The sequence below is a fragment of the Agelaius phoeniceus genome, chromosome 3, assembly GCF_051311805.1.
Source record: "Agelaius phoeniceus isolate bAgePho1 chromosome 3, bAgePho1.hap1, whole genome shotgun sequence".
NCBI classification, from domain to species: domain Eukaryota; kingdom Metazoa; phylum Chordata; class Aves; order Passeriformes; family Icteridae; genus Agelaius; species Agelaius phoeniceus.
Window position 1 is genome coordinate 817,678 of NC_135267.1, and position 17,484 is coordinate 835,161.

The 17,484-nt window shown below is 50.3% G+C and overlaps 1 protein-coding gene across 1 annotated transcript in view; it reads left to right on the plus strand.

Annotated features, from left to right (window-relative positions):
* RAB10 (RAB10, member RAS oncogene family) overlaps window positions 1-15,975 on the plus strand; it is a 48,118-nt gene extending 32,143 nt beyond the window's left edge. The window contains exons 3-6 of the mRNA XM_054652938.2: window positions 8,652-8,790; window positions 11,641-11,730; window positions 12,943-13,044; window positions 15,546-15,975. Of these exons, the coding sequence (XP_054508913.1) occupies window positions 8,652-8,790; window positions 11,641-11,730; window positions 12,943-13,044; window positions 15,546-15,629 (415 nt within the window). The 3' untranslated portion in view covers window positions 15,630-15,975. The remainder of the gene's footprint in view (window positions 1-8,651; window positions 8,791-11,640; window positions 11,731-12,942; window positions 13,045-15,545) is intronic.
* The last annotated feature ends 1,509 nt before the right edge of the window (window positions 15,976-17,484 follow it).

A 17,484-nucleotide genomic window follows, 5' to 3' on the forward strand; every position in this document is an offset into this window, starting at 1 on the left:
AGCAGAGCCAGTGGCTTTTCCTGGCCCACGGGGCTGCCTGGGCTCCTGCTCACTCTGCACTCTCCAAGGGCTCTGAGCTGGGATTTGTCCCTTTTGTGCCACTCACAACAACCCCATGGCTTCATAACCTTGGTGTCTGTACATACAGGGGGCTGAGTTCCAGTTTTGGGGGACACTGATCCTTCCAATCATCCCAGAATAATAATCCCAGGATAATCATGAGTGATCTCCTTCCTAACCAGCATCTGGAGCCCTCCTGTCAGCAGCACCCTGAGGAAGTGTTAGAACTGACAGAGAGCAGGTTTGGATGGGATCTTGGGAATGAGGAACTGTGCCCTGGCAGGGTGGGCAGGCCCTGGCACAGGGTGCCCACCCTGGATCCCTGGCAGTGCCCAAGGCCAGGCTGGACACTGGGGTTGGGAACACCCTGGGACAGTGGAAATGTCCCTGCCATGGACAGGATGAGCTTTTAGGTCCTTTCCAGCCCAAACCATTCCATGACTCTATGATTAATGAATAAGAAAATCATCATGAAATGTAAAACCAGAAAATATTGAAAAATGAGGATATTTAGGTATAAAGAGCAAGATGTAATGAAACTGTACAGATTGTGGTGTTTAGTGCCTTGGGGAAGTGGAGTTGGGTGAGCTGAGATTTACACAGTGGCAACTTTTAAATATCACAAAATTGGGAAGTTGTGGCCTGAATCTGCTGCTTGTTTCTGCTGGGTTCAGGTTGCACATTTGAAATGAAACTTGGGAAGCAGAAAACGAAACTCCCACAGAAAAAAAAAAAAAAAAAAAAAAGAAATCTCAGTGTTGTGTTTGCCACTTCTCCTGTACAGGAGTTTTCCCAGCAGTGGCTCAGTGTCCTTGGAGGTGTTTTGTGCAGTGCATTTCTATTTCCCCACTGCTTCCTGCCTTGGAACTCACTCCACACTTGCAGGAGCTGTGCAGCATTCCCAGAACAATGCAAGGCAGCAGCTGAGTGAGCAGGGCATGGATTTAGGGGAACATTTCCTGTGTAAAGGCTGCTCTGGATCTGCAGTTGGTTTTGTTAAACCTCAGGAGATTCCCATGGCCATTTCTGGAGTCCCTCTGGATGGCCCTGTCCTTCAGGTGTGACACCACACAGCACAACAGCTCCTTGCCTCCTCCTGGCTGTGCAAAAGGGCCCTCGGACAGTCTCACTGACCTCTGAAATGATATTTAGGACTAAGGCAAGAACACAAAGGTCAGGCTGAATTCAAACCTGCCTGGGGTGAGAAGTAACTCAGTCCTCAGGAGCTGGGGTGCAGCTCTGTAAGGAGCAGGCTGGATCAGAGCTCTCCTGCTGCTCCAGATGGAAATGTGCCTGCAAGGAGCAGTGAGGGACACAGCCCTGGCCTGGCCTTCCAAAGAAATGACCTCATCCAGGGCAGATCCACCAGGATGTCCAGGTTCTCCACCAGGGGAACCACTGCATGTCAGATTGTGGCTGCAAGCAATCCAGGAGCTGAGGATCTCCTTGGCTGGGTTATTTCCAGCTCCTGGGACAGTCACTAGTGATGAGTCCTCTCTCTCCAGGAGCTGTGAGGAAGGAATTCATACACATTTGGGACTGGAAACACTTGCAAAGTCTGGGAACTGGAGGGGTTTGCAGTGCTGAATGGCTGGAAGATGATTCACACTCATGGTGCAGGGAAGGAATGAAGGACCAGAGTGAGAGATCCAGGAGGGGATGGTGCTGGCTTTGCTGAAGGACTTCAGAGGGACAGGGTAGTGGAGCTAAAACTTGAGTGTGATACCACACATTGAAATGGAAACCAAAAGGCTTTGGGGTTCCCAGAAGTGATGAACATCATGGAGCCATTGGGAAATGAAATGGGGTTTTCCTGGGCAGGAAGTGAGTGTGGCAGTCCCACACAGCACAGGTTGGATCAGCACTGCCTGGGGAGAAAGGGACTTTTTTAGGGAAAACAACTGGAAAAATGAGGGTTCTTCATGGTGTCAGAGCACATCTTGAAAATCCTGGATATCCTGAATGGGTAGGGAGGGTCTGAGAGAACTTGCTGCCTTTTTCCACCACCAGAACATCAGTTCTGGCCTGAGGCTGCAAAGTGGCACGTGGAAAACACCAGGAAATGAAGTTTTGCTGGGAAACTCCTCATGGGATGTGGGGGTAGCTGCAGGTGTCCATGGACAGGTTCCTAAGGGATTTCACAAGAGCCTGGTCAGGTTTGGACTCTCCAATCCACAGAGGGGATCCCTGGTTCCAGAATTCTTTAATCTTTAGGAAATGGAAGCTGGAAAACCTCTGGGCTGCCCAGGTGCAGCTCTGAGGGGCTTGTCAGGAGGCACCAGAAGCAGAGCTGGGTTTGTCATCCAGGCAAAGCACAGGCTCAGAGGAATGGAACTGGCAGCTAAAAATCTAATTTTTCTTTTTTTTCCTACTTAGCTGCTCCTCCAGCTCTCCTGTCTTTAATGACATTTGCGTGTCAGCCTGCTTTCCTACAGTCTTCCTGACTGATTCCAAATTTTAGGAGCAGCTTTATGTCTTTAGTATGCAGCTCCTAGCTGTGTGGAGAACTCTAAAATAACATTTTTTCTCCCAGTACATCTCTGCTGGCAACACATTTACATGGCCAGAGAAGTGTCCTCAGGATCTTGGTTGATTCAGCAATGAGCTGGTGTCACATATAAGCCATCCTGAGTCCTCCCAGGTGTGGGAATTCCCTTGGATGTGCAGCTTCTGCTGTTTAGGGAGTGTGGTGGTGACCAGAGCTGCACACACCTCCACTCCCCAGGTGCCCTCAGCCTCATTAATTTCTGCAATTACCCCTAGAATGGCTAGGAGTGAATTCTGTTTGCTGAATGATGTTCCTCTGGCATGGCAGTCCCATAAAACAATTGGAGAATTCACTTGTTTTGGATTTCCCATTATGGGAGCTGGGGGTGCCATGGAGAGAAGGAGACTCAGGGGTGCCCCCATCCATCACCCCCCACACCCCCTGAAAGGTGCCTGTGCTCAGCTGGGGCTGGGCTCTTTCTCCAGCAGCACTGACACAACCACAGCACACAGCCTCGAGCTGCACCAAGGGCAATTCAGGTTGGATATCAGGAAAAAGTTCTGTACAGAAAGGGTGATAAAGTTCTGGAATGTTCTGCCCGGGGAGGTGGTGCAGTCCCCATGCCTGGGTGTGTTTAACAAGGCCTGGATGTGGCACTGGGGGCCAGGGTTGAGGTGTTGGGGATGGATTGGACTTGGTGGTCTTGAAGATCTTTTCCAACCTGGTCATTCTGGGAATTCTGAGAATTTGGGGTCTTTGGGAATTCCCAGGGACCAGGGAGGTGGTGGAGTCCCCATCCCTGGGTGTGTTTAACTGGTGTGCCAGGGTTTAACTGAGGTGTTGGGGCTGGATTGGACTCCATGATCTTGAAGGTCTCTTCCAACCTGGTCATTCTGGGAATTCTGGGCATTTTTTTTTTCCTTGCTGAGTATTATTCAGAAAAGCTGAAATTTGCCAGTCATGAGATACCTGAAAGAGCACAGAACCCCAGGATCACTGAGGTGGGAAAATCCCTCCATGGCCATGGAGTCCATGAGAAAATCCCTCCATGGCCATGGAGTCCATGGGAAAATCCCTCCATGGCCATGGAGTCCATGAGAAAATCCCTCCATGGCCATGGAATCCATGAGAAAATCCCTCCATGGCCATGGAGTGCAGCTGTGCCCAATGCCCACCTTGTCCCCAGCCCAGGGCTCTGAGTGCCACATCCAGGCCTTGCTGGGACCCCTGCAGGGGTGGACATTCCAAACCCCCCTTCCAAGGCCTGAGCACCCTTTCCATGGATCCAGCCTGCCCAGATCCCTCTGCTGCAGAGCTTCCTGCCCTCCAGCACATCCTCCCATGCAGGGTACCCTGGCTGAGGGTGCCCTGAGTGCCCTCCCAGCCCATCCATGAAGGTGTTGGGCAGGACTGAGGCAGCCCTGAGCCCCCTGGTGCCCGTGCCCAGCTGGATGTGCCTCCATGCCCAGCTTTCTCCAGCCAGGAGTGCTGAGCCAGGGACTCTTTTCCCTTTGGGAAGGGAAATCCTCAGCCTGGTGTTCCCCAGTCTCTCCAGTGCAGCACTGAGCTGCAAATGTAACAACATTGGGACAGTAATAAAATTCTTGGGGTTATTTGCTAGGAATTACTTGCTTTCATATGTTGAAGAGCTTCATTTTGAGCCACGTGGATTGGCAGGATGCTCACAAATCACCAGATCTAAATCTCTTCTTGCTGCAGCCATGTAAATCTTTCATCAATAAATCATAATGCATTTTAAGGTTTCTTCAGTCTCTGCCAGGTCAGCTGGAAAGCTGTCCCAGAAATTCCTTTCTCTCCAGGTTAAACCTCTAATATGATACAGCTTATGCATATTTTAATGTTGGCATGAGAATAATTCAAAGAGATTTTTCACTTTCCTTGAGCATCTCCTTTCCCCAGTCCCACAGGACAGCCTCGTTTGTCTTCACAAAGCTGAACATCCAAGCTCCCTCCCTTTCCAGCTCTGTTTCACTCTCCCTGGCTGTTTCAATAATCCTTGCCCACATTCATGGCAGCTGGGAGTGTGAGCCAGTTTGTGCCTACACCCAGAGGTTTGAACAAAGGGCTGGGAGCCAGGGCTGCAAACATCCCCTGCGTGCCCCCAGTGTCTGCTGCAGTTTGCCCAGGGTGGATCCAGGCCTCGTGGGCACCCAGAGAGCCATAACTCATTTCCTGTTTGCCTCAGCCAGCTCTAATCTCCAGCCATTAGGAGTTATCTCTGAATAATGAATGGAGAACCCATTAACCAGGGGAAAGGGCAGAGCTATAGCATCTATTTAAAAAAAAAATGAAAAGGGAAACACTCCAGGTTCTTTGCTTCTTCCCTCCCCAGCATTCTTCTCTTCCATTAGCTGAGCTGCAGTTGCCAGAAAAAGCAGTGGAGGAGTTAACCAGGGAGTCAGCTGTAGGATGTGACAAGCAGTGAGTAGCAGCTCCGTGCTGCCTACTCCAAGTTGGTGTAAAACCACTCAGAATTGTTCCTGTGACAGCTGCTGGCCGTGGCAGGAGGGAGGAATCACAGATCCCAAAAATCTGCTGGGGTTGGTCAGGCTCCTCCAGCACTGTCCTGCTTGGTAGGAGCCAGTGGGAGGGAAGGTGCTGGAGAGTGGGTACAGAGAAAATAATGAGGGTGTGAGTGGAGATACTTTGCAGGAGTTTGTCCTGAGTGAAGGAAAGGATCCCTTTCTCTGTCTCTCTCTGGGATATGCTAGGAAAGCCATCAATTAAATAATTAAATTCCTCCAAATCACTTAATGGAATCCCAGAATTGTTTGGGTGGGAAGGGACCTTAAAGCCCATCTCATTCCCACCCCTGCCATGGCAGGGACAGCTCCCAGTGTGCCAGGGTGTGCCAGTGTCCAGCCTGGCCTTGGGCACTGCCAGGGATCCAGGCTGGGCACCCTGTGCCAGGGTCTGCCCACCCTGCCAGGGAAGAGTTAACACTGGGACAAAGGGAGAGACTCTGGGTCTTTTATGGGAGATAAGCCAGAAAAGGTGAAGCTGTAAAGTTTAAATCCAGTCAAGGAGTGGATTTAAACTAATAATAATTCCAGCTGCTCTCAGCCAGCTGGAGAAATGTCACTGGAAAAGGTCCTGTGAAATTCAGTGCAGCCAAATGCCAAGTCCTGGACTTCAGTGTGGGATGTCAGAGCTCCTGGTGGGGCCAGGAGTGGGGTGAGGAAACCTGGAAATGTCCCAGTGTGGGGCTGCTGAGGCTCCAGCTGAGTGTCCTGGGTGTTTCTGGGACATGGGCACTGGGAAGAGTCCAGGGGCAGTGGGAGCTGGGGCTGTACCTGAGCCCTTTGGCCAATCACACCAGGCTGGGGAAGGTTCCAGAAGCACAGCAGCCATGTCAGGCACAGTGTGGGATCCCTGGGTGCTTTGTGGAGCTGGGAGTGGGGTCAGGGACCTTCTGAGGCCACAGGCAGAGATCCAGGCCTGGCAGGACATCCCTGGCAGAGGCTGCTGGGGTTTGGGACCTGCCTGTCCCCTCCTCTGCTCCTTGGCCTTGTCCTAGTGTCACCAGGAGCAAGCAGATGGACATCAGTGGCTGAGTGTGCTGGGTTGTGAGTCAGGAGCTGGGGGTCAGGGACACACTGGGCCTTTCTGGAGGGGTTATGGAGTGTGGAACCTTGCTTGAGTCCAGTTTAAATCTGGGGACACCTTGGAGTCTACCTTGTCATGGAATAACTGAATCATAGACTGGTTTGGGCTGGAAGGGACCTTAAAGTTCATCCAGTGCCACCCCTGCCATGGCAGGGACACTTCCCATGTCCCAGGCTGCTCCAAGCCCTGGCCTTGGGCACTGCCAGGGATCCAGGCTGGGCACCCTGTGCCAGGGCACAATTCCTCATTCCCAAGATCCCATCCAGCCCTGCCCTGTGGCACTGGGAGCCATTCCCTGGCTCCTGTCCCTGCAGGCCTTGTCCCCAGTCCCTCTGCAGCTCTCCTGGAGCCCCTTCAGGCCCTGCCAGGGGCTCTGAGCTCTCCCTGGCTCCTTCTCCTCTCCAGGTGAGCACCCCCAGCTCCCCCAGCCTGGCTCCAGCCCTGCAGCAGCTCTGGGGCCTCCTCTGGGCTCTGTCCAGCAGCTCCATGTCCCTGTCACATGAACGATGTCACTGCAAACTGCCTGTAAAGCTCCAATCTCTGGGGTTCGTGGCCTCTGAAGGACACTGCAGAATGTGCAGTTAATTCTTTCTCATTAATTCTCAGTTTATTGTCAATATTCAGCTCATTCCCAGGTTTTTTTAAGCACATCTCATCCAAAATCCCAGGAGCTAATGGCAATTCCAGGCTGTCACTGATGTTTTGTGATCAGTTTTCAGCATGTTGCTCACACACCAACATTTAACAGCACAGCTGGAGTGATGTTCCACAGCCTTTGATCAGAAATGGCAGAATTTACATTTGCAGGATCGAGTTAAACAAATAAAAAAAAAAGTTTTACAGTTTTATCAGGCTGATCTGAGAACAAAATTCCTCTTGGGGTTAAGTGTGAGTCCCAAAAAGTGTTGGCTTGTTGTCTCTGTGGATCCACCCTGCTCTGTCTGTGCCATATGTGCTGTTACTTACAAGTAAAATATTATTTATATTTTATTTATATTATTTATATTTTATTTATGTTATTTATATTATTTATATTTTATTTATATCATTTATTATTTACCTTATAAAATCAAGCCTTACTAATTCAACTAAACTAACAACTAACCTAAAAAGTTCCTGTTAAAAAAATAAGAAAAATAAAAATCAATTTACATAACAATCCATTCTTATGAAAAAAACTCTCACCTATAAAAAGGAAAATTCTACCCATATAAAACACTCACTTTCCAAAGAACTAAAAATGTAAACTACCTAAAAAAATTAATACAAGCATACACTACTGCCAACCAATAAACAAAATAAAATAAGTTTCAATAAATTACTAACCACTTAAATTCAAACCCAATACCTTCTAATATTGTTTTATATATATATAGTTATATAATATCAACTATTAAAATAAAAATAAAATAAACTATTAAAAGAAATAAAGATTTAAATGAAGTAAATTTAAAAAATTTAAATTATATTACAACTATGTAAATAAAAATTTAAAAATTGTAATACAACTATGTAAATAAAAGTTTTAAAAATTAAATTTTTAAAAAATCTCTTAAAATTGTGTAAATAAAAATGTTTAAAATTATATTAAAACTATTTAAATTTTTTTAAAATTATATTATAACTATGTAAATAAATATTTTTTAAATTGTATTAAAACTATGTAAATAATTTTTTAAAAGTGTATTAAAGCAATGTCAATAAAATTTTTAAAATTATGTTACAACTATGTAAATAAAAATTTTAAAATGTTATAAAACCATGTAAGTAAAATTTTTAAAGTTACATTTTTAAAAATTATCTTAAATTTATGTAAGTAAAAATGTTTAACATTATATTAAAACTATTTGAACAAAATTTTTAAATTATATTAGATCTATGCAAACAAAATTTTTTAAAATTATATTAAAGCTATGTAAAAATTTTTTAAATTATATTAAAATAATATAAATAAAACATTTTAAAATTATATTTTAATTATGTAAATATAATTTTTAAAAATTTATTAAAACCAGGTAAATAAAAACTTGAAAAATTATATTACTACTATAGAAGTAAAATTTAATAAATTATATTTAAACTATGTAAATAAAAAAATGTAACATTTATTAAAACTGTAAATAAAAAATTGAAAAAGTATATTAAAGCTATGTAAATATTTTTTTTAATTATATTACAACTGTGTTATATAATTTTAAAAAAATTTTTATAAGCATATAAATAAAAATTTTAAAAATGAAATTTAAAAAAAATCTTAAAAATATGTAAATAAAAATGTCTACAATTATATGAAAACTATATAAATAAAAATTTAGAAATTATAATAAAACTATGTAAACAACTTTTTAAATTTATTTAAACCATGTAAATAAAAATTTTAAATTTTTTTAAATTAAAAATGCTTTAAAAATAAAAGTATTCTACATAAGAGCAATGGCTTGTCCATGTCCCTGAGGAGCCTGTGGTGTTTCCCCAGGGACACGGCGGGGCAGGAGCGCTTCCACACCATCACCACCTCCTACTACCGAGGGGCCATGGGCATCATGCTGGTCTACGACATCACCAACGCCAAGAGCTTCGAGAACATCAGCAAGTGGCTCAGGAACATCGACGAGGTGAGTGCCACAGCTGGGCCACACAGCCCAAACTGGGGCTGCACACCCCAAACCGGGGGCACACAGCCCAAACTGGGGCCACACACCCCAAACCGGGGCCAGACATGAGCCAAACCTGAGCCAGACACCCCAAACGTGAGCAAGGCATCCCCACACCTGGGCCACACAGCCCAAACTGGGGCTGCACACCCCAAACCGGGGCCACACAGCCCAAACCAGGGCCAGACCCCAAACTGGGGCCAGACATGAGCCAAACCTGAGCCAGACACCCCAAACGTGAGCAAGGCATCCCCACACCTGGGCCACACAGCCCAAACTGGGGCCATACACCCCAAACCGGGGCCAGACACCCCAAACTGGGGCCACACACCCCAAACCGGGGCCAAACACCCCAAACTGGGGCCACACACCTCAAACCGGGGCCAGACCTCCCAAACCTGAGCCAGACACCTCAAACCTGGGCCAGACACCCCAAACCTGAGCCAGACACCTCAAACCTGGGCCAGACACCCCAAACCGGGGCCAGACACCTCAAACGTGAACCAAACATGAGCCAAACCTGAGCCAGACACCCCAAACATGAGCCAGGGATCCCCACACCTGAGCCAGACATCCCACACCTGAGCCAGACATGATCCAAACCTGAGCCAGACATCCCAAACCTGAGCCAGACATGAGCCAAACCTGAGCCAGACATCACAAACCTGAGCCAGACATCCCACACCTGAGCCAGACATGATCCAAACCTGAGCCAGACATCCCAAACCTGAGCCAGACATCACAAACCTGAGCCAGACACCCCAAACATGAGCCAGGGATCCCCACACCTGAGCCAGACATCCCAAACCTGAGCCAGACATCCCACACCTGAGCCAGACACCTCAAACGTGAGCCAGGCATCCCCAAACGTGTGCCAGAGACCCCACACCTGAGCCAAACATGAGCCAAACCTGAGCCAGATATCCCAAACGTGAGCCAGACACCCCAAACGTGTGCCAGGCATCCCCAAACCTGAGCCAGACACCCCAAACGTGAGCCAGGCATCCCCAAACGTGTGCCAGACACCTCAGACATGAGGCAGGGATCCCCACACCTGAGCCAGACATGATCCAAACCTGAGCCAGACACCCCAAACATGTGCCAGGCATCCCCACACCTGAGCCAGACACCCCAAACCTGAGCCAGACACCCTACACCTGAGCCAAACATGAGCCAAACCTGAGCCAGACATCCCAAACCTGAGCCAGACACCCCAAACATGTGCCAGGCATCCCCAAACCTGAGCCAGACACCCCAAACCTGAGCCAGTCATTCCACACCTGAGCTCCTGTGTGTGGTGTTTTCAGGGTCCCCCATCAGAAGAGGAAGGAATGATGAATCTGACTCCATGTTCTTAGAAGGCTAATTTATTACCATATCATATCATATCATATATCATATCATCATATCATCATATCATCATATCATCATATCATCATATCATCATATCATCATCATATCATATTATATATTATACTAAAGAATAGAGAAAGGATACTTACAGAAGGTTTAACAAGATACTAATGAAAAACTCGTGACTCTCTCCTCAGAGTCTGACACAGCTGGCTGTGAGTGGTCATTAAGTCAGAACAATTCACATGAAACCAATAGAACAGTTTGTCCCTCACCCTTGTTGTCCCTCACCCTTGTTGTCCCTCACCCTCGTTGTCCCTCAGCCCATGGATCCAGGCTGTCCTGGTCCCTCTCAGAGCCCCCTGTCCCCAGCAGATCCACATCCCCCCCTGGGGCTGTCCCTGGGCTGGGCCAGGCTGGTGCCCTCCATGCCCTGAAGGTGTTGGGCAGGACTGAGCCAGCCCTGAGCGCCCTGGTGCCCGTGCCCAGCTGGATGTGCCTCCCTGCCCAGGTCTATCCCAGCAGAGTGCACCTATCTAAGCCAGGATCAGCCAGTTTCTGCAGAGAATGCCATGGGAGAAGGTGCCAAAGGCTTTAGGAAAGCCCAGGCTTTGCATCCACAGCCTTTCCCTCCTCCATTAAGGTCACAGTGTCACAGAAGGAGATCAGGCTGGGCCAGCAGGGCCTGTCACAAAGCCAGACTGGCTGGGCCTGATCTCCTGCTTGTCCTGCACATGCTGTGTGTGATCACAGCCCAGGTGATCTGCTCCAGCACCTTCCCCAGCTCCTGGAGTTCCTGGATCCTCCTTCAGTACTTCCTGGAGCCTGGCATCATCATAACTCTCTGCAGGCTGCCCAGGCAGGGGTGGAGTCCCCATCTCTGAGGGATTTAAAAGCTGTGTGGATGTGGCACTTGTGCTGGCCAACCTGCAGTGAGACAGGACCTCCCCAGCTCCCCAGGACTGATGAGAAATGATCCATATTGCCCCTCCAGAGAGGCCTGTGCTGCAGGAATGGATCTGGGCTGGATCTGGGACTCCTCATCCCTGCCAGGCTGGCACTGTTGAGGAAACAACAACCCCTCCCCTCCCTGCCCCTTTGGAGACCCTGCCCTGTTCTCTGGTTTCTGGTTCCCTTCTCTCATTTCTCTCTTTGGGTCCTGCCCCCTGTTTTCCTCCCCAGTCCCTTTTTCTCCCCTGGCTCATCCCTCACATTGTGCAGTGACAAAGTGGAGAGGAAAAAAAAACCATTAACCAGTGCTAGGAAGTCATTAGAGGCTGGGGTTAATGAACAGCTTGTTGCTCTGCACTGCAGTGCATGGAGCTCCATTGTGGGCAGCTGTAAATGTCCCCAAATTGCAGGTGCAGGTGGTGGCCTGGCCACACCAAAGTGAAGCAGGTATTTTGGGTGTGAGGGGGACATGTGTGACCCTGTAACCCTGTCCCTGTGTCCTTCCAGCATGCCAACGAGGATGTGGAGAGGATGCTGCTAGGAAACAAGTGTGACATGGAAGATAAAAGAGTTGTCCCTAAAGCAAAAGGTGAACAGGTGAGTATCCAACAAAAACTTCTTCATCCAAGTCAGCAAATCACTGCCAAGACTTCTGCCTGCTCCAGGGGGTTGGGATGCCCCAGTGGGGTGTGCCAGGGAATGAATGCAGGAGCTGATGGATGTGAATCCTGGGAATGTTTGCTCAAAAACTGCCATGAATGGAGTGAGCTCAGCTGCAGTTTCTGCTTCTTTTGAGAACTCAAAGTTCCCAGACATCCCTGAAATTCCTCACAGTGTCACAGTGTGTGGTGTCTGTCCTCTTAGGCCCAGACACAGACTGGGGACTATTTAGTAGATTTTAATTGTTCTGAGTTGTGACATTCTGAATCTTCTGAGCCACCTTACCTGGATGGTGCTGCTGGTGCCAGTTGGAAGGGAGACACAGAATCCCAGAATCCCTGAGGCTGGAAAATCCCTCCCAGCCCATCCAGTCCCAGCTGTGCTCAATCCCCACCTTGTCCCCAGCCCAGGGCACTCAGTGCCACATCCAGGTGACACCTGCAGGGATGGGCACCCCAAACCTCCCTGGGCAGCCCCTGCCAAGGCCTGAGCCCCCTTTCCATGCAGAAATTCCTCCTGGTGTCCACCCTGAGCCTGCCCTGGCCCAGCCTGAGGCCATTTCCCCTTGTCCTGTCCCTGTTCCCTGGGAGCAGAGCCCGACCCCCCCTGGCTGTGCCCTCCTGGCAGGGACTTGTGCAGAGCCACAAGGGCCCCCCTGAGCCTCCTTTGCTCCAGGCTGAGCCCCTGCCCAGCTCCCTCAGCCCCTCCTGGGGCTCCATTCCCTGCCCAGCTCCCTCAGCCCCTCCTGGGGCTCCATTCCCTTCCCAGCTCCCTCAGCCCCTCCTGGGGCTCCATTCCCTTCCCAGCTCCCTCAGCCCCTCCTGGGGCTCCATTCCCTGCCCAGCTCCCTCAGCCCCTCCTGGGGCTCCATTCCCTGCCCAGCTCCAGCCCCTGCAGGTCTCTCGTGTCAGGAGGGGCCCAGAGCTGCCCCAGCCCTGGAGGTGCCCCAGCAGTGCCAGCACAGGGGATGAGCACTGCCCTGGCCCTGCTGCCACCCCAGAGCTGGCACAGCCCAGGGGCCATTGGCACCCCTGGCTTCATGTCCAGTCCAGTATTCCCTGCTTTATAAAAGCTGCTGATCCCAAAGTGGTGGTGGCACCACTGGAGCATGCCCAGCCTCTCTAACCTGCCTCTCTCTGTTTGCTGCAGATTGCCAGGGAGCACGGTATTAGGTTTTTTGAAACTAGTGCAAAAGCAAATATAAACATTGAGAAGGCATTCCTCACATTAGCAGAAGACATTCTTCGAAAGGTAGGTGCTCACAGCATTCCTTTGGAACAAATTTCCTGAAATTCCAGCTCTCCTGTTGTGATGTTCACCTGGATGGTTGCACTTTGACTTTGCTGTGCTGAGGCAGAGCAGTCCCTGAAGGAGCAGGGCTGAACTTCTGTAGCTTGTTTGAGGCTTTGTTGTTGTAGGGGGCCTGCCTACAGGGAGTAACCTCCATCAGAGCCAAGGAACTGAAATTCCTGTTTGTTTGGCCCTTACACTCATGGTTGTTGTGCCTGTGCTGGAGTGAAATGTTTCCATTGGTGTGGAGAGAATTCTCCTTTCCTGCCACTGTGTCTGTCCATGCACTGACAGCTCTTGAGGGGCTCTTGGGAAGAGTTCAGGAGTGGAGGGTGGGGCAGGAACGAGCTCTGCCACTCCCAGCTGTGCTCCCAGCCATGGCATTTCCTTGGGGCTTCCACTGCCCCACATCATCTTCCTGAGAGGTGCAGTGAACCAATGAACCATGGAATCAGTGAGGCTGGAAAAGCTTCCTGAGAGCACCAAGTCAAATCATCCCCCAGCACTGCCAGAGCCACCACTGATCCATGGCCCCAAGTGCCACATCCACAGGGCTTTGAAATCCCTCCAGGGATGGGCAGCTTTCCCAGCAAGAAATTGTTCCCTATATCCAATCTAAACCCTCCTGTCCCAGCCTGAGGCCATTTCCCCTTGTCCTGTCCCTGTTCCCTGGGAGCAGAGCCCGACCCCCCCTGGCTGTGCCCTCCTGGCAGGGACTTGTGCAGAGCCACAAGGGCCCCCTGAGCCTCCTTTGCTCCAGGCTGAGCCCCTGCCCAGCTCCCTCAGCCCCTGCTGGGGCTCCATTCCCTGCCCAGCTCCCTCAGCCCCTGCTGGGGCTCCATTCCCTGCCCAGCTCCCTCAGCCCCTCCTGGGGCTCCATTCCCTGCCCAGCTCCCTCAGCCCCTCCTGGGGCTCCATTCCCTGCCCAGCTCCCTCAGCCCCTCCTGGGGCTCCATTCCCTTCCCAGCTCCAGCCCCTGCAGGTCTCTCGTGTCAGGAGGGGCCCAGAGCTGCCCCCAGCCCTGGAGGTGCCCCAGCAGTGCCAGCACAGGGGACGGGCACTGCCCTGGCCCTGCTGCCACCCTGGCTTGTGTCCATGGCCTGTGGCAGATCCCTGTGTGCCCAGAGCTGCTGTACCTGTGGCCCTGACCTCTGTCAGGAGTTCAAAATTCCATCAGCTTCCTGCAGGTGCCACTGAGGTGTTTCAGGACTGAGCTGGGCTGGATCCCTGCATGGCTCTGGCACCATTTCTGTGGGATGTGCTCCCCTGGCCAAGGGCTCAGTGTACACAGAAACCCCTGTGCTGGAACATTCCTGCCTAGGAGCAGCTCATGGGAGCTCCAGAGCTCCAGACACATGGGTTGGCCAACCCTGGCCCTTGTTCCCTGTCCTCTTCCTGTTCCTACACAAATAAACCCCATCCCAAGCCTGTCTCAGCCCTGCCTTCCTCCCTCTCCTGTGTGATGATTCTGTGGATAATGTCACCCAGTTGTCACTGCAGTCCTCAGTCATTTCTTAATCAGTTTCTGACAAGCTTTGTGTGAAAAATGGGGTGAAAACACTGGTGAACAGGAGGTCAGGCTACAAACCATACCAACCTTTGGGCCTTAAATCTTCATTTTTGGCCTCTGTCATTATTCCTGGGATTCTTCTGCAAGGCTGTGACAAAGAGAGTTAAAAAAGGAATGTGGAGAGTGAATTGTGGTGAGGGTTTAGGTTCCTTTCCAGCCAGCTGGAAGTAGATGTTGGTGTTGGATCAAATCCACTGGAGTGGGGTTTTGGCTTCGGTGTCACCAAGTTCTGTCCTGTGACAAGGAGGAGCTTGAGTGTCCTTCCATGGGAGCTGCTGTCCCTGGAGCAGGGAGCAGAGGCTGGGAACAAGCCCAGTTTATCCATAAAAACTGGGGGTTTTGGAGGTCATTAGTTCACATCATCTGAGTTCAGCTTGTGGTGTTTGTAGGCTGGGATTTCCTTACTCCACCAAACCCAGCGCTGGCTCTAAAATAATTCCACTTGACTTTGGGGTGGTCCCACTTCAAGCACTGGGGTTTTTCCCAGCTTTCCATTCATTTAAAACAAACCAAACAACAGGAAAAAAACCCCTTAAATTAGTTGTTCACATTTGTGCTGGAGTGGGGGAGGATTCCCTGCCTTTCTGAGGAGCTCTTTGCGCACAGCTGATCCCAGTTCCCTCTGGCGATGCCAGCCCCCAGTGGTCCCACTTCAAGCACTGGGTTTTTTCCCAGCTTTCCATTTATTTAAAACAAACCAAACAACAGGAAAAAAACCCTTAAATTAGTTGTTCACATTTGTGCTGGAGTGGGGGAGGATTCCCTGCCTTTCTGAGGAGCTCTTTGCGCACAGCTGATCCCAGTTCCCTCTGGCGATGCCAGCCCCCAGCTCTGGGTGTTTTCCTGGGGGATCTCCAGAGCCATCTAACTGTGTTCACTTGTTTCCTTGCAGACCCCTGTAAAAGAGCCCAACAGTGAAAATGTAGATATCAGCAGTGGCAGTGGGGTGACGGGCTGGAAGAGCAAGTGCTGCTGAACCTTCTCCTCTCTCACCAATCGCCATCCACCGCCCCTTTTTTCTCGCTGCAAAACAAACCACTCTGCCCGTTTTTTAACCTGAAACCAATGGTTTTGTTCCTCATCTTAACAAGCTCCTGCCTCCCCTTGGTTTTCTGGCTAGGACAGCTTTGCCTACTCCAGTTTTCTCAACACATTGTATAGGAAATTCATCTCCGTGACTTCATTTCCATGTCCCTGCTCAGCTCACCACTACATTTGGGTTGTATTATAGTCCCGTCCCTCCTGCCATTAAACCCCAGAGCAATCATACTCAACTCTCTTCTGCAAATTGTATAAGAATAAAGGTTAGAATTAACAATTGATTTTGTACAACAGTGGAATTTTCTGTCATGGATCATGTGCTTGAGTCACCATATTCTCTAGATGCATCAGGCAAGAGCCAGGAAAAACTCATTTTCGCCTTGAGTCCGTGAGTGGGGTTTCTTTGTCCTGTGCCTTATGTGGAAAAAGGAACTTTTATTTTCACTTTCTTTTCTCTTTTCTGGTGGAAGCATGTGCAGGAGACATCCCATCCCCCCTGTGCCATTGAGTCCTGACCTCTGTAGTGGTTGCTTTCTGTAATGTTGGTGTCATGCATCGAGGACAAAGGGTGGTGCAAAACAAAAGCAAACTCCATGTAACCTGCTGTGTCTCCTCTTGCCAATCCCGCCGTTCCCAACTCTTCCTGCTGCCATTTTTTTTTCTCACTTTGCCGCTCTTTCCTTTCTTTTTTTTTTTTCTTTTATTTTCTTTTTTTTTTTTTCTTTTTTTTGCCTGCATGCTGCTTTGATTTGCATTTCTCCATGGTGTGATGTGTTAATGGAAAGGATGGCAACGCGGTGTGTTTGCCAAAAATTTAATACAAAGCACTGATTTAGCTTCCGAGGTAAAAATGTTGAGATTCCTACTAACCCCCCTAGGCCTGTCCGTCACTAGTGGTTCCCTCCTCCTCCTCCTCCTCCTCCTCCCGCGTAGCCCCGGCCTTTCCCCCCATATGGAAGAGTTATTTGCATGCACTAGTTTCTATGGAGGGTGATGTGGTTGTCTACTTTCTGTGTATGAATATAACATGGATCCCCAAACTGACAGCAGTTCATTAACACGAGCTCCCAGCTTCTGTCCCGAGGGCTGCGGGGCCGGCCCGAGGCCGAGCGGAACTGGATGGAAAGAGAAGGAAAGGAAAGGAAAGAAACCAGCCAGAGGGCAGTTTAATTTATTACCTCCCTGGAAACTTTCCACTTTCCAGTGTCCGCAGCGGCCGCGCCGGGCCGGTCCCGCCCCGGATCCCGGCAGGGGCAGCTCCCCCCGGGATGGAGCGGCCGTTCCAGCGCTCCCCGCGGCTCCTGCCGCTGTCACCGGCCCTGCTGGCCCTGTCCTGCCGCTCCTGCCGCTGTCACCGGCCCTGCTGGCCCTGTCCTGCCGCTCCTGCCGCTGTCACCGGCCCTGCTGGCCCTGTCCTGCCGCAGGCGGGGCCCGGCACCGCCGCTGCCGCTGCCGAGCGCTCGCCCTGCGGTGGATGCCCGGCCGCGGATCCCGGGCGGTGAATCCCGGCTCCAAGCCCGGCCCCGAGCCCGGTCCCGGCGGGGAGGACACCGAGCCCCGCTCGGCTCCTGGGCCCTGCCTGTGCCTCGCTCCGGCCGCGGCCTTGGCACCGGGACTGGCACCGGGACTGGCACCGGGACTGGCTCCGCTCCGCCCTCGCCGCAGCCGCTAACGCTGAGTGAATTTTAATGAAATGACGGTGTTTGAACACGGAACTCCTGGTCCGGAGCGGCTCCTCACCCAGGTGTCTCCCTGTCCCTCTGTATTTGGCATTTTGTCCCCGTGTGTGT